The 17,861-nt window shown below is 36.6% G+C and overlaps 1 protein-coding gene across 1 annotated transcript; it reads right to left on the reverse strand.

Moving 5' to 3' along the window:
* Positions 1-13,449: 13,449 nt before the first annotated feature.
* On the reverse strand, positions 13,450-15,556 carry LOC146762398 (uncharacterized). Its single transcript, XM_085539274.1, has one exon. It carries the CDS (start codon positions 15,527-15,529, stop codon positions 13,832-13,834), a length of 1,698 nt encoding a protein of 565 aa, XP_085395400.1. The 5' UTR covers positions 15,530-15,556; the 3' UTR covers positions 13,450-13,831.
* Positions 15,557-17,861: the final 2,305 nt, after the last annotated feature.

A 17,861-nucleotide genomic window follows, 5' to 3' on the forward strand; every position in this document is an offset into this window, starting at 1 on the left:
GACCTACTTCTAAAATCTGTCAGAAATGGATACTTCTGTTGGAAATGTCATTCTTTTTTAGATGAAAAGAGTTATTCTGGAAACAATGTGTCATATTTGGCTACAAACACTAATTTTGAAGAGAAATCGATTTCTTTTGGTGATGTAAACCACCTCTATGTCTAGAAAATGCTGTTTGTAGAGATGAAAAACATTATTTGGGTAAGAAAAGCATATTTTTGCAAGGGTAAAGAGTGATACCTAAGAGAGACCTTTTTATTTCTGGTCTAAGTATTGATATTCCTGTGAAATTTTTCTAAAATCTGTCAGAAAAGGATATATCTGTTGGAAATGTCCTTATTTTGTAGAGGAGAAAAGGTGTTTCTGTTAGTAATGTCCTCAATTGGTAAAAGAGAAAAGGTATTCTGGAAGCAATGTGTCCTATTTTGCTACAAAGCTTCATTTTGTAGAGAAAATGTCTTCTTCTGGGGATGAAAACCAGTATTTCTGGGAAACAGCGCTATTTTAAAGGGATAAAAAGCATAATTTTGGTGAGAAAACCATGTTTTTGCAAGGATAAAGAATGATTCTTAGGAGAGAACTTAGTTATTTCTGGGATAGGTACTGATATTTGTGTGCCATTCTTCTAAAATTTGTCAGAAATCGATATTTCTGTTGGAAATGTCCTTATTTTGAAGAGGGAAAGAGGTATTCCAATAACAGTGTTTCATATGTTGCTACAGGGGACCATTTGTAGAGAAAACGATTTCTATTGGGGATGAAAACCACTTTTTTGGGTAGAAAATGCTATTTGTAATGATGACAAGCTTTGTATTGGCAAGAAAATGAATTTTTTGCAAGATTCAAGAGTGATACCTAAGAGAGAACACATTTTTTTCTGGTGTAAGTCTTGATATTAGTGTGAAATACATCGGAAATTTGTCTGAAATGGATAATTCTTATGTTAATGTCATTATTTTGTAGGGGAAGAGAGATATTCTGGAATCAGTGAGTCATCGTTTGTTACAAAGCATCATTTTAAAGAGAATGTGTCTTCTTTTGGGGATGAAAACCAGTAATTTAGGGAGAAATTGCTATTTGTAGGGATGAAAAGCATTAGTTTGGGAAGAAAACCATAGTTTTGCAAGGATGAAGAGTGATACCTAAGAGTGTACTTTTAATTTCTGGGATAAGTATTGATATTCATGTGACCTACTTCTAAAATCTGTCAGAAATGGATATTTCTGTTAGAAATGTCATTCTTTTTTAGATGAAAAGAGTTATTCTGGAAACAATGTGTCATATTTGGCTACAAACGCTAATTTTGAAGAGAAATCGATTTCTTTTGGTGATGTAAACCACCTTTATGTCTAGAAAATGCTGTTTGTAGAGATGAAAAACATTATTTGGTTAAGAAAAGCATATTTTTGCAAGGGTAAAGAGTGATACCTAAGAGAGACCTTTTTATTTCTGGTCTAAGTATTGATATTCCTGCGAAATTTTTCTAAAATCTGTCAGAAAAGGATATATCTGTTGGAAATGTCCTTATTTTGTAGAGGAGAAAAGGTGTTTCTGTTAGTAATGTCCTCAATTGGTAGAAGAGAAAAGGTATTCTGGAAGCAATGTGTCCTATTTTGCTACAAAGCTTCATTTTGTAGAGAAAATGTCTTCTTCTGGGGATGAAAACCAGTATTTCTGAGAAACAGCGCTATTTTAAAGGGATAAAAAGCATAATTTTGGTGAGAAAACCATGTTTTTGCAAGGATAAAGAATGATTCTTAGGAGAGAACTTAGTTATTTCTGGGATAGGTACTGATACTTGTGTGCCATTCTTCTAAAATTTGTCAGAAATCGATATTTCTGTTGGAAATGTCCTTATTTTGAAGAGGGAAAGAGGTATTCCAATAACAGTGTTTCATATGTTGCTACAGGGGACCATTTGTAGAGAAAACGATTTCTATTGGGGATGAAAACCACTTTTTTGGGTAGAAAATGCTACTTGTAATGATGACAAGCTTTTATTGGTAAGAAAATGAATTTTTTGCAAGATTCAAGAGTGATACCTAAGAGAGAACACATTTTTTTCTGGTGTAAGTCTTGATATTAGTGTGAAATACATCGGAAATTTGTCTGAAATGGATAATTCTTATGTTAATGTCATTATTTTGTAGGGGAAGAGAGATATTCTGGAATCAGTGAGTCATCATTTGTTACAAAGCATCATTTTAAAGAGAATGTGTCTTCTTTTGGGGATGAAAACCAGTAATTTAGGGAGAAATTGCTATTTGTAGGGATGAAAAGCATTAGTTTGGGAAGAAAACCATAGTTTTGCAAGGATGAAGAGTGATACTTAAGAGTGTACTTTTCATTTCTGGGATAAGTATTGATATTCATGTGACCTACTTCTAAAATCTGTCAGAAATGGATACTTCTGTTGGAAATGTCATTCTTTTTTAGATGAAAAGAGTTATTCTGGAAACAATGTGTCATATTTGGCTACAAACACTAATTTTGAAGAGAAATCGATTTCTTTTGTTGATGAAAACCACCTTTATGTCTAGAAAATGCTGTTTGTAGAGATGAAAAACATTATTTGGGTAAGAAAAGCATATTTTTGCAAGGGTAAAGAGTGATACCTAAGAGAGACCTTTTTATTTCTGGTCTAAGTATTGATATTCCTGTGAAATTTTTCTAAAATCTGTCAGAAAAGGATATATCTGTTGGAAATGTCCTTATTTTGTAGAGGAGAAAAGGTGTTTCTGTTAGTAATGTCCTCAATTGGTAGAAGAGAAAAGGTATTCTGGAAGCAATGTGTCCTATTTTGCTACAAAGCTTCATTTTGTAGAGAAAATGTCTTCTTCTGGGGATGAAAACCAGTATTTCTGGGAAACAGCGCTATTTTAAAGGGATAAAAAGCATAATTTTGGTGAGAAAACCATGTTTTTGCAAGGATAAAGAATGATTCTTAGGAGAGAACTTAGTTATTTCTGGGATAGGTACTGATATTTGTGTGCCATTCTTCTAAAATTTGTCAGAAATAGATATTTCTGTTGGAAATGGCCTTATTTTGAAGAGGGAAAGAGGTATTCCAATAACAGTGTTTCATATGTTGCTACAGGGGACCATTTGTAGAGAAAACGATTTCTATTGGGGATGAAAACCACTTTTTTGGGTAGAAAATGCTATTTGTAATGATGACAAGCTTTGTATTGGCAAGAAAATGAATTTTTTGCAAGATTCAAGATTGATACCTAAGAGAGAACACATTTTTTTCTGGTGTAAGTCTTGATATTAGTGTGAAATACATCGGAAATTTGTCTGAAATGGATAATTCTTATGTTAATGTCATTATTTTGTAGGGGAAGAGAGATATTCTGGAATCAGTGAGTCATCATTTGTTACAAAGCATCATTTTAAAGAGAATGTGTCTTCTTTTGGGGATGAAAACCAGTAATTTAGGGAGAAATTGCTATTTGTAGGGATGAAAAGCATTAGTTTGGGAAGAAAACCATAGTTTTGCAAGGATGAAGAGTGATACCTAAGAGTGTACTTTTCATTTCTGGGATAAGTATTGATATTCATGTGACCTACTTCTAAAATCTGTCAGAAATGGATATTTCTGTTGGAAATGTCATTCTTTTTTAGATGAAAAGAGTTATTCTGGAAACAATGTGTCATATTTGGCTACAAACGCTAATTTTGAAGAGAAATCGATTTCTTTTGGTGATGAAAACCACCTTTATGTCTAGAAAATGCTGTTTGTAGAGATGAAAAACATTATTTGGGTAAGAAAAGCATATTTTTGCAAGGGTAAAGAGTGATACCTAAGAGAGACCTTTTTATTTCTGGTCTAAGTATTGATATTCCTGTGAAATTTTTCTAAAATCTGTCAGAAAAGGATATATCTGTTGGAAATGTCCTTATTTTGTAGAGGAGAAAAGGTGTTTCTGTTAGTAATGTCCTCAATTGGTAGAAGAGAAAAGGTATTCTGGAAGCAATGTGTCCTATTTTGCTACAAAGCTTCATTTTGTAGAGAAAATGTCTTCTTCTGGGGATGAAAACCAGTATTTCTGGGAAACAGCGCTATTTTAAAGGGATAAAAAGCATAATTTTGGTGAGAAAACCATGTTTTTGCAAGGATAAAGAATGATTCTTAGGAGAGAACATTTTATTTCTGGGATAGGTACTGATATTTGTGTGCCATTCTTCTAAAATTTGTCAGAAATCGCTATTTCTGTTGGAAATGTCCTTATTTTGAAGAGGGAAAGAGGTATTCCAATAACAGTGTTTCATATTGTTTCTACAGGGGACAATTTATAGAGAAAACGATTTCTATTGGGGATGAAAACCACTTTTTTGGGTAGAAAATGCTACTTGTAATGATGACAAGCTTTGTATTGGTAAGAAAATAAATTTTTTGCAAGATTCAAGAGTGATACCTAAGAGAGAACACATTTTTTTTCTGGTGTAAGTCTTGATATTAGTGTGAAATACATCGGAAATTTGTCTGAAATGGATAATTCTTATGTTAATGTCATTATTTTGTAGGGGAAGAGAGATATTCTGGAATCAGTGAGTCATCATTTGTTACAAAGCATCATTTTAAAGAGAATGTGTCTTCTTTTGGGGATGAAAACCAGTAATTTAGGGAGAAATTGCTATTTGTAGGGATGAAAAGCATTAGTTTGGGAAGAAAACCATAGTTTTGCAAGGATGAAGAGTGATACCTAAGAGTGTACTTTTCATTTCTGGGATAAGTATTGATATTCATGTGACCTACTTCTAAAATCTGTCAGAAATGGATATTTCTGTTGGAAATGTCATTCTTTTTTAGATGAAAAGAGTTATTCTGGAAACAATGTGTCATATTTGGCTACAAACGCTAATTTTGAAGAGAAATCGATTTCTTTTGGTGATGAAAACCACCTTTATGTCTAGAAAATGCTGTTTGTAGAGATGAAAAACATTATTTGGGTAAGAAAAGCATATTTTTGCAAGGGTAAAGAGTGATACCTAAGAGAGACCTTTTTATTTCTGGTCTAAGTATTGATATTCCTGTGAAATTTTTCTAAAATCTGTCAGAAAAGGATATATCTGTTGGAAATGTCCTTATTTTGTAGAGGAGAAAAGGTGTTTCTGTTAGTAATGTCCTCAATTGGTAGAAGAGAAAAGGTATTCTGGAAGCAACGTGTCCTATTTTGCTACAAAGCTTCATTTTGTAGAGAAAATGTCTTCTTCTGGGGATGAAAACCAGTATTTCTGGGAAACAGCGCTATTTTAAAGGGATAAAAAGCATAATTTTGGTGAGAAAACCATGTTTTTGCAAGGATAAAGAATGATTCTTAGGAGAGAACTTTTTTTTTCTGGAATAGGTACTGATATTTGTGTGCCATTCTTCTAAAATTTGTCAGAAATCGATATTTCTGTTGGAAATGTCCTTATTTTGAAGAGGGAAAGAGGTATTCCAATAACAGTGTTTCATATGTTGCTACAGGGGACCATTTGTAGAGAAAACGATTTCTACTGGGGATGAAAACCACTTTTTTGGGTAGAAAATGCTACTTGTAATGATGACAAGCTTTGTATTGGTAAGATAATGAATTTTTTGCAAGATTCAAGAGTGATACCTAAGAGAGAACACATTTTTTTCTGGTGTAAGTCTTGATATTAGTGTGAAATACATCGGAAATTTGTCTGAAATGGATAATTCTTATGTTAATGTCATTATTTTGTAGGGGAAGAGAGATATTCTGGAATCAGTGAGTCATCATTTGTTACAAAGCATCATTTTAAAGAGAATGTGTCTTCTTTTGGGGATGAAAACCAGTAATTTAGGGAGAAATTGCTATTTGTAGGGATGAAAAGCATTAGTTTGGGAAGAAAACCATAGTTTTGCAAGGATGAAGAGTGATACCTAAGAGTGTACTTTTCATTTCTGGGATAAGTATTGATATTCATGTGACCTACTTCTAAAATCTGTCAGAAATGGATACTTCTGTTGGAAATGTCATTCTTTTTTAGATGAAAAGAGTTATTCTGGAAACAATGTGTCATATTTGGCTACAAACGCTAATTTTGAAGAGAAATCGATTTCTTTTGGTGATGAAAACCACCTTTATGTCTAGAAAATGCTGTTTGTAGAGATGAAAAACATTATTTGGGTAAGAAAAGCATATTTTTGCAAGGGTAAAGAGTGATACCTAAGAGAGACCTTTTTATTTCTGGTCTAAGTATTGATATTCCTGTGAAATTTTTCTAAAATCTGTCAGAAAAGGATATATCTGTTGGAAATGTCCTTATTTTGTAGAGGAGAAAAGGTGTTTCTGTTAGTAATGTCCTCAATTGGTAGAAGAGAAAAGGTATTCTGGAAGCAATGTGTCCTATTTTGCTACAAAGCTTCATTTTGTAGAGAAAATGTCTTCTTCTGGGGATGAAAACCAGTATTTCTGGGAAACAGCGCTATTTTAAAGGGATAAAAAGCATAATTTTGGTGAGAAAACCATGTTTTTGCAAGGATAAAGAATGATTCTTAGGAGAGAACATTTTATTTCTGGGATAGGTACTGATATTTGTGTGCCATTCTTCTAAAATTTGTCAGAAATCAATATTTCTGTTGGAAATGTCCTTATTTTGAAGAGGGAAAGAGGTATTCCAATAACAGTGTTTCATATTGTTTCTACAGGGGACAATTTATAGAGAAAACGATTTCTATTGGGGATGAAAACCACTTTTTTGGGTAGAAAATGTTACTTGTAATGATGACAAGCTTTGTATTGGTAAGAAAATAAATTTTTTGCAAGATTCAAGAGTGATACCTAAGAGAGAACACATTTTTTTTCTGGTGTAAGTCTTGATATTAGTGTGAAATACATTGGAAATTTGTCTGAAATGGATAATTCTTATGTTAATGTCACTATTTTGTAGGGGAAGAGAGATATTCTGGAATCAGTGAGTCATCATTTGTTACAAAGCATCATTTTAAAGAGAATGTGTCTTCTTTTGGGGATGAAAACCAGTAATTTAGGGAGAAATTGCTATTTGTAGGGATGAAAAGCATTAGTTTGGGAAGAAAACCATAGTTTTGCAAGGATGAAGAGTGATACCTAAGAGTGTACTTTTCATTTCTGGGATAAGTATTGATATTCATGTGACCTACTTCTAAAATCTGTCAGAAATGGATATTTCTGTTGGAAATGTCATTCTTTTTTAGATGAAAAGAGTTATTCTGGAAACAATGTGTCATATTTGGCTACAAACGCTAATTTTGAAGAGAAATCGATTTCTTTTGGTGATGAAAACCACCTTTATGTCTAGAAAATGCTGTTTGTAGAGATGAAAAACATTATTTTGGTAAGAAAAGCATATTTTTGCAAGTGTAAAGAGTGATACCTAAGAGAGACCTTTTTATTTCTGGTCTAAGTATTGATATTCCTGTGAAATTTTTCTAAAATCTGTCAGAAAAGGATATATCTGTTGGAAATGTCCTTATTTTGTAGAGGAGAAAAGGTGTTTCTGTTAGTAATGTCCTCAATTGGTAGAAGAGAAAAGGTATTCTGGAAGCAACGTGTCCTATTTTGCTACAAAGCTTCATTTTGTAGAGAAAATGTCTTCTTCTGGGGATGAAAACCAGTATTTCTGGGAAACAGCGCTATTTTAAAGGGATAAAAAGCATAATTTTGGTGAGAAAACCATGTTTTTGCAAGGATAAAGAATGATTCTTAGGAGAGAACTTTTTTTTTCTGGAATAGGTACTGATATTTGTGTGCCATTCTTCTAAAATTTGTCAGAAATCGATATTTCTGTTGGAAATGTCCTTATTTTGAAGAGGGAAAGAGGTATTCCAATAACAGTGTTTCATATGTTGCTACAGGGGACCATTTGTAGAGAAAACGATTTCTACTGGGGATGAAAACCACTTTTTTGGGTAGAAAATGCTACTTGTAATGATGACAAGCTTTGTATTGGTAAGATAATGAATTTTTTGCAAGATTCAAGAGTGATACCTAAGAGAGAACACATTTTTTTTCTGGTGTAAGTCTTGATATTAGTGTGAAATACATCGGAAATTTGTCTGAAATGGATAATTCTTATGTTAATGTCATTATTTTGTAGGGGAAGAGAGATATTCTGGAATCAGTGAGTCATCATTTGTTACAAAGCATCATTTTAAAGAGAATGTGTCTTCTTTTGGGGATGAAAACCAGTAATTTAGGGAGAAATTGCTATTTGTAGGGATGAAAAGCATTAGTTTGGGAAGAAAACCATAGTTTTGCAAGGATGAAGAGTGATACCTAAGAGTGTACTTTTCATTTCTGGGATAAGTATTGATATTCATGTGACCTACTTCTAATATCTGTCAGAAATGGATACTTCTGTTGGAAATGTCATTCTTTTTTAGATGAAAAGAGTTATTCTGGAAACAATGTGTCATATTTGGCTACAAACGCTAATTTTGAAGAGAAATCGATTTCTTTTGGTGATGAAAACCACCTTTATGTCTAGAAAATGCTGTTTGTAGAGATGAAAAACATTATTTGGGTAAGAAAAGCATATTTTTGCAAGGGTAAAGAGTGATACCTAAGAGAGACCTTTTTATTTCTGGTCTAAGTATTGATATTCCTGTGAAATTTTTCTAAAATCTGTCAGAAAAGGATATATCTGTTGGAAATGTCCTTATTTTGTAGAGGAGAAAAGGTGTTTCTGTTAGTAATGTCCTCAATTGGTAGAAGAGAAAAGGTATTCTGGAAGCAATGTGTCCTATTTTGCTACAAAGCTTCATTTTGTAGAGAAAATGTCTTCTTCTGGGGATGAAAACCAGTATTTCTGGGAAACAGCGCTATTTTAAAGGGATAAAAAGCATAATTTTGGTGAGAAAACCATGTTTTTGCAAGGATAAAGAATGATTCTTAGGAGAGAACATTTTATTTCTGGGATAGGTACTGATATTTGTGTGCCATTCTTCTAAAATTTGTCAGAAATCAATATTTCTGTTGGAAATGTCCTTATTTTGAAGAGGGAAAGAGGTATTCCAATAACAGTGTTTCATATTGTTTCTACAGGGGACAATTTATAGAGAAAACGATTTCTATTGGGGATGAAAACCACTTTTTTGGGTAGAAAATGCTACTTGTAATGATGACAAGCTTTGTATTGGTAAGAAAATAAATTTTTTGCAAGATTCAAGAGTGATACCTAAGAGAGAACACATTTTTTTTCTGGTGTAAGTCTTGATATTAGTGTGAAATACATCGGAAATTTGTCTGAAATGGATAATTCTTATGTTAATGTCACTATTTTGTAGGGGAAGAGAGATATTCTGGAATCAGTGAGTCATCATTTGTTACAAAGCATCATTTTAAAGAGAATGTGTCTTCTTTTGGGGATGAAAACCAGTAATTTAGGGAGAAATTGCTATTTGTAGGGATGAAAAGCATTAGTTTGGGAAGAAAACCATAGTTTTGCAAGGATGAAGAGTGATACCTAAGAGTGTACTTTTCATTTCTGGGATAAGTATTGATATTCATGTGACCTACTTCTAAAATCTGTCAGAAATGGATATTTCTGTTGGAAATGTCATTCTTTTTTAGATGAAAAGAGTTATTCTGGAAACAATGTGTCATATTTGGCTACAAACGCTAATTTTGAAGAGAAATCGATTTCTTTTGGTGATGAAAACCACCTTTATGTCTAGAAAATGCTGTATGTAGAGATGAAAAACATTATTTTGGTAAGAAAAGCATATTTTTGCAAGTGTAAAGAGTGATACCTAAGAGAGACCTTTTTATTTCTGGTATAAGTATTGATATTCCTGTGAAATTTTTCTAAAATCTGTCAGAAAAGTATATATCTGTTGGAAATGTCCTTATTTTGTAGAGGAGAAAAGGTGTTTCTGTTAGTAATGTCCTCAATTGGTAGAAGAGAAAAGGTATTCTGGAAGCAACGTGTCCTATTTTGCTACAAAGCTTCATTTTGTAGAGAAAATGTCTTCTTCTGGGGATGAAAACCAGTATTTCTGGGAAACAGCGCTATTTTAAAGGGATAAAAAGCATAATTTTGGTGAGAAAACCATGTTTTTGCAAGGATAAAGAATGATTCTTAGGAGAGAACTTTTTATTTCTGGGATAGGTACTGATATTTGTGTGCCATTCTTCTAAAATTTGTCAGAAATCGATATTTCTGTTGGAAATGTCCTTATTTTGAAGAGGGAAAGAGGTATTCCAATAACAGTGTTTCATATGTTGCTACAGGGGACCATTTGTAGAGAAAACGATTTCTACTGGGGATGAAAACCACTTTTTTGGGTAGAAAATGCTACTTGTAATGATGACAAGCTTTGTATTGGTAAGATAATGAATTTTTTGCAAGATTCAAGAGTGATACCTAAGAGAGAACACATTTTTTTCTGGTGTAAGTCTTGATATTAGTGTGAAATACATCGGGAATTTGTCTGAAATGGATAATTCTTATGTTAATGTCATTATTTTGTAGGGGAAGAGAGATATTCTGGAATCAGTGAGTCATCATTTGTTACAAAGCATCATTTTAAAGAGAATGTGTCTTCTTTTGGGGATGAAAACCAGTAATTTAGGGAGAAATTGCTATTTGTAGGGATGAAAAGCATTAGTTTGGGAAGAAAACCATAGTTTTGCAAGGATGAAGAGTGATACCTAAGAGTGTACTTTTCATTTCTGGGATAAGTATTGATATTCATGTGACCTACTTCTAATATCTGTCAGAAATGGATACTTCTGTTGGAAATGTCATTCTTTTTTAGATGAAAAGAGTTATTCTGGAAACAATGTGTCATATTTGGCTACAAACGCTAATTTTGAAGAGAAATCGATTTCTTTTGGTGATGAAAACCACCTTTATGTCTAGAAAATGCTGTTTGTAGAGATGAAAAACATTATTTGGGTAAGAAAAGCATATTTTTGCAAGGGTAAAGAGTGATACCTAAGAGAGACCTTTTTATTTCTGGTCTAAGTATTGATATTCCTGTGAAATTTTTCTAAAATCTGTCAGAAAAGGATATATCTGTTGGAAATGTCCTTATTTTGTAGAGGAGAAAAGGTGTTTCTGTTAGTAATGTCCTCAATTTGTAGAAGAGAAAAGGTATTCTGGAAGCAATGTGTCCTATTTTGCTAGAAAGCTTCATTTTGTAGAGAAAATGTCTTCTTCTGGGGATGAAAACCAGTATTTCTGGGAAACAGCGCTATTTTAAAGGGATAAAAAGCATAATTTTGGTGAGAAAACCATGTTTTTGCAAGGATAAAGAATGATTCTTAGGAGAGAACATTTTATTTCTGGGATAGGTACTGATATTTGTGTGCCATTCTCCTAAAATTTGTCAGAAATCAATATTTCTGTTGGAAATGTCCTTATTTTGAAGAGGGAAAGAGGTATTCCAATAACAGTGTTTCATATTGTTTCTACAGGGGACAATTTATAGAGAAAACGATTTCTATTGGGGATGAAAACCACTTTTTTGGGTAGAAAATGTTGCTTGTAATGATGACAAGCTTTGTATTGGTAAGAAAATAAATTTTTTGCAAGATTCAAGAGTGATACCTAAGAGAGAACACATTTTTTTTCTGGTGTAAGTCTTGATATTAGTGTGAAATACATCGGAAATTTGTCTGAAATGGATAATTCTTATGTTAATGTCATTATTTTGTAGGGGAAGAGAGATATTCTGGAATCAGTGAGTCATCATTTGTTACAAAGCATCATTTTAAAGAGAATGTGTCTTCTTTTGGGGATGAAAACCAGTAATTTAGGGAGAAATTGCTATTTGTAGGGATGAAAAGCATTAGTTTGGGAAGAAAACCATAGTTTTGCAAGGATGAAGAGTGATACCTAAGAGTGTACTTTTCATTTCTGGGATAAGTATTGATATTCATGTGACCTACTTCTAAAATCTGTCAGAAATGGATATTTCTGTTGGAAATGTCATTCTTTTTTAGATGAAAAGAGTTATTCTGGAAACAATGTGTCATATTTGGCTACAAACGCTAATTTTGAAGAGAAATCGATTTCTTTTGGTGATGAAAACCACCTTTATGTCTAGAAAATGCTGTTTGTAGAAATGAAAAACATTATTTGGATAAGAAAAGCATATTTTTGCAAGGGTACGGAGTGATACCTAAGAGAGACCTTTTTATTTCTGGTATAAGTATTGATATTCCTGTGAAATTTTTCTAAAATCTGTCAGAAAAGGATATATCTGTTGGAAATGTCCTTATTTTGTAGAGGAGAAAAGGTGTTTCTGTTAGTAATGTCCTCAATTGGTAGAAGAGAAAAGGTATTCTGGAAGCAATGTGTCCTATTTTGCTACAAAGCTTCATTTTGTAGAGAAAATGTCTTCTTCTGGGGATGAAAACCAGTATTTCTGGGAAACAGCGCTATTTTAAAGGGATAAAAAGCATAATTTTGGTGAGAAAACCATGTTTTTGCAAGGATAAAGAATGATTCTTAGGAGAGAACTTTTTATTTCTGGGATAGGTACTGATATTTGTGTGCCATTCTTCTAAAATTTGTCAGAAATCGATATTTCTGTTGGAAATGTCCTTATTTTGAAGAGGGAAAGAGGTATTCCAATAACAGTGTTTCATATGTTGCTACAGGGGACCATTTGTAGAGAAAACGATTTCTACTGGGGATGAAAACCACTTTTTTGGGTAGAAAATGCTACTTGTAATGATGACAAGCTTTGTATTGGTAAGATAATGAATTTTTTGCAAGATTCAAGAGTGATACCTAAGAGAGAACACATTTTTTTCTGGTGTAAGTCTTGATATTAGTGTGAAATACATCGGAAATTTGTCTGAAATGGATAATTCTTATGTTAATGTCATTATTTTGTAGGGGAAGAGAGATATTCTGGAATCAGTGAGTCATCATTTGTTACAAAGCATCACTTTAAAGAGAATGTGTCTTCTTTTGGGGATGAAAACCAGTAATTTAGGGAGAAATTGCTATTTGTAGGGATGAAAAGCATTAGTTTGGGAAGAAAACCATAGTTTTGCAAGGATGAAGAGTGATACCTAAGAGTGTACCCTAAGAGTGTACTTTTCATTTCTGGGATAAGTATTGATATTCATGTGACCTACTTCTAAAATCTGTCAGAAATGGATATTTCTGTTGGAAATGTCATTCTTTTTTAGATGAAAAGAGTTATTCTGGAAACAATGTGTCATATTTGGCTACAAACGCTAATTTTGAAGAGAAATCGATTTCTTTTGCTGATGAAAACCACATTTATGACTAGAAAATGCTGTTTGTAGAAATGAAAAACATTATTTTGGTAAGAAAAGCATATTTTTGCAAGGGTAAAGAGTGATACCTAAGAGAGACCTTTTTATTTCTTGTATAAGTGTTGCCTTGTGTAAGGTAACCTAAAGAACTACGTCCATCATTGAGAATGTGCATCTGACGGCCCCATGACCAAGTTACACGCTGATCACACCAATATGGTGAGCTGTAAAATGGCGTTTAATGAACCGTGTGAGACCCTTATATAGGGCTCCAATTTCAGCATCATACATATACATTACCGAGCACAGGGAGGCCTATCGCGTTACATCCCGTGAGTTCGTGCCGCCTAATACATCATTTCCCCCTCTCCATGCTCGATAAAGTATGCCCCGTTACATCCCGAACGCTAATCCTTAATCCTAATATAAAAATGTTAGTCTCTATAATTTAAACTTAATAAGTTATCTAAAAAGTGAGGTAGACAAGCTACAGAGGTAGGTAGTGCAATATCTAATAACATCAGTAGTTTTCTAATGATTATATCCAAGGCATCTTGGGTTTATACAGTTCCTTCTTCTCAAAGTTTATCATATACCCGTTAGTACTCCATTTTTTCGTTAAACATTCTTTCTATCATACGCTGTAAACAACCCTGGACACATTGAAACAAACAAGGTAAGCAAATCATTAAAGCTAAAAAGAATAAAATACCTATGATTAATACTTTGAGAAACTGCTTAAGCCATGGGCCCAGATTACCAAACAGTCCCTCCAACCAGCTTCCGAATGCATCATCTATTGCGATCTTCTTCGTGTGTTCTTGCATCCATTCCAACTTCCTATGTATCGAATCGCTGTGGTCGCTCAGATTGAAACAACACATCCCTTCAAAGTCCTTGCACCCGTGCCCTTGAGCAAGCAGCAGAAAGTCAATTGCAGCTCTATTTTGAAGAACAGCGTGTCTGATGTTGTTAACGTCCATCAGGAGTTCCGACAGGACTGCTGTGGTGACATTAGCTTGCTTCACGGACCAGCATGCCAATCTCTCAATTTCTCTTAGGGCCTGGGCTGAAGCTACTCCCGGAGCTAAGACGGATGCAAAGATTCTAGCTGTGGGACCCCACAGCTGAACCTCATCACTACAATCCTGGTCCAATGTTTTTATTGACCTTTTCTGGCGTCGAGCTCGATTGATCTTTTTCATAACACTTATCATTGCAGTGTGACTGGGAGCCAACAAGGTCAGCTTTCCCAAATAACACGGCCCCCCAACTGGATTCTTTGGTATCCCTTGCCAAGCTCTATCCCCACATATCAAAAATATGTCCTTAGGAAGGGCCTTGGCTGTACCATTGCAGTTTATTCCTTCCCCAGCTAAAGGTTCTTTTCGAGAACAACAACCAGAACATGCCAGATCGTCAGGGCCCCAGTAGCATGAGAGATTATAGGTGGACCCGTTAGGATGACGTACCACATACTTCTGATTGTAAGAGAGCCACCTCCCACCCTGCTTTATGCATTGGTCTGCAAATCCATTCTTGGAGCCATCCCCGGAGCAGGGATGGGAGAATCCCTCCACCCTTTCAGCTGAGAAACCACAATATGCCCCTGACAAGCTATATATGTCAAATTGAATGGGGTTAAGTAAAGTAAAGGGTTCCGACCCAGTTGTTCCCGAGAATGGTGCCCCATTCCCGAGTAGGCCTTCCCATACCCTGCGATTGGACAGTTGACCCGGTGTCCTAAAACCCGAAAAATACAAACATCTAACCGGGCGTTCCCACTTTTGAGAGTTCTTATTCCATGTTACGTTACCAACCGATTGGGATCCAAGAAGCTGCAACTCTGGTGGATCCCAGGGCAAGGAGGTGTTCAAGGATCTAATAAAACATGCAGACATTCTGGCCCAGTCAGTGAATTTAGACTCAAATGCTTTCATAAAGAAAACTTTGTCCACTGCATCTCTCTTGCAGTTGTTCTTATGCACATATCCGTTAAACTCCTTTGGGTCCCACCTGGGTACACCTATAAGGCATGTTCTAAACGGTGATGTGGCTGACTGCAGGCTAAGGCAGAAATCTTTCTGCCCAGTTCGATTAGACCATGTAACCCAAATATTTTCTGGTTGTGATGTTAAGTGAGTACCCTCTCCCCCGGTAATGAATGCAATTACACAAAGACACACAGCAAGTGATACAACAGATGTCCTTCTCGTTGGTACTAGCAGCAGTTCTTTATCTGTTCTTTTTCCTTTTTCTGAAGAGTCACTTCGCGGTTGCGGCTGGCGGGTTCCCATCAACCATGCCTGAAAAGAATCCTTTATAACAGAAGTCAGCGCTTCCTTAGGCAGTTCCGATCCTTATACTGCCCGTATCAATCGATTGGCAAACTCAGAGAATGACTCTGAGGGACCCTGCATAATCTCTGACCACGGGGCTACAGGCTCTGCTTTTCTTATAAAGTGTATAAAAGCAGAGGTAGCTGCCCCCGTGGTGGCAAGCAGCTCTCCTGGGCGGAGGTCCCTAAGCTGCCTCTCTGCAGATCCAGCCAAATCCGCAGATGAACCTGAAAGCCTCATTAAATCAGTTTTTGGATCTCCCTCCTTCCCATTTGCTGGATGCTGTGGATCGCGCGCAGCCTGTGCTAAAACAGCTTTGAGTTGTATTATCCACTCCTCCTTCCACACAGTAAACTGTACTGGTTCGAGGGCTACTCTCATAAGGCTTTCAATATCATATGGGAGTAGGGGACCTGGGGCTACGAGAGCCTCAAAGGCACTCATTGTCATCGGGGATCTCAATCCCTTTTTGTCAATCGCCTCTATAAACCGAGCAACTGCTTTTGCTTCCAAAGGTACCCAAACCGGTCCCTCCTGTTTGACTACAATTGGGAACACTGCCCAGTCCCGCTCCTTGAGCCCCACCTCTCGCATTGTATCGCAAATGTCAGTCCAATCAGTGGGCTTACGCGATATCTCTCGCTCCTCCCACTTCTCCCCCCTCCTCCGGGGAACCACGACCGACTGGGTGGGGACAGGCAATTCCTTCCGTTCCTCCCCTTTCTCCTCCCCCTTTGCGGGAGACGAAACCGACGGGGTGAAGGCAGACAGTACCTTTTGTTCCTCCCCTTTCTCCTCCCCCTCCTCGGGAGGCGAAACCAAAGGGGTAGGGGCAGGCAGTACCTTTCGTTCCTCCCCTTTCGGGGAATGAGGTCCCTCCTCCGGGGACGGGTCTAGGGGTGGCTTAACGCCTCCACGGCGCGCCTCCCCCCATGACTCTCCCTCCCTCGGACAGGACCCACCCCCCTCAGGTGAACGAAAGCTCTGCAAACAGGGGTATAGGCGGGGATAATATGGCGGCGCCTCCCCAGATGAGGCAACTTCCGCCATCCCTTCCGGAGTTGTTTCGGGCGCCGCCATGGCCATTGTGAAAACGGCCGGCGTGGTCGGCGCCATCTTGGGTACGGAGTCGCCGCAAGGGAGCGGTTCCTCCGCACCCTCCGGGACCCCAGACGTCCCGGAACCCACCCCAAAAACCCCATTCGCGACTGCCTGGATCTTTTTCTCCTCCTTAGCCGCTTTAAGCGCACCCAGGACCAAAACCCAGGTTTTTAACTCCTCCGCCTTATAATCGTTTGTTGCTCTTAGGAGCAGGGCAGCGGTGAAAGATTCCCACCGCTCCGAATCGAGCAAATTACAAGGGGAGGGTGAAAGCTCCGCTTCCTGCAAAAAAGTAATAACGGCAACAATCTCCTTCTTAGAAGGAGCATTCCTACCGCAGTGGGTTTTACAAACCCGTAATAGTACCTTTGTGACGGAATCCATGTTTTTTCTGGTGCTCGACACCGTACGTCCTCGCACCCTTTGTATATATACCCGGGCCCAAAGTCCCACGGTCTTCCACGGTCTTACCGCAGGATAATCAGTAGCTGCAGTCAATATATCGCCCCTCCGGCGCTTCCACGGGATCTAACCGTAGGATTCGCGTCCGTCTCGCGGTTAGCCGTCGCACACTCACTCTCAGGACGTCCTCACACGGGGCACCAATTGTTGCCTTGTGTAAGGTAACCTAAAGAACTACGTCCATCATTGAGAATGTGCATCTGACGGCCCCATGACCAAGTTACACGCTGATCACACCAATATGGTGAGCTGTAAAATGGCGTTTAATGAACCGTGTGAGACCCTTATATAGGGCTCCAATTTCAGCCTCATACATATACATTACCGAGCACAGGGAGGCCTATCGCGTTACATCCCGTGAGTTCGTGCCGCCTAATACATCATATAAGTATTGATATTCCTATGAAATTTTTCTAAAATCTGTCAGAAAAGGATATATCTGTTGGAAATGTCCTTATTTTGTAGAGGAGAAAAGGTGTTTCTGTTAGTAATGTCCTCAATTGGTAGAAGAGAAAAGGTATTCTGGAAGCAATGTGTCCTATTTTGCTACAAAGCTTCATTTTGTAGAGAAAATATCTTCTTCTGGGGATGAAAACCAGTATTTCTGGGAAACAGCGCTATTTTAAAGGGATAAAAAGCATAATTTTGGTGAGAAAACCATGTTTTTGCAAGGATAAAGAATGATTCTTAGGAGAGAACTTTTTATTTCTGGGATAGGTACTGATAT

The sequence above is a fragment of the Coturnix japonica genome, chromosome 1 (assembly GCF_054131305.1).
Source record: "Coturnix japonica strain WE chromosome 1, WE-NBRP24, whole genome shotgun sequence".
NCBI lineage: Eukaryota > Metazoa > Chordata > Aves > Galliformes > Phasianidae > Coturnix > Coturnix japonica.

What these genes read in the sequence shown, in the direction of transcription:
- LOC146762398 (XM_085539274.1), bottom strand. Translation starts at nt 15,529, where the DNA reads ATGGGAACCCGCCAGCCGCAACCGCGAAGTGACTCTTCAGAAAAAGGA.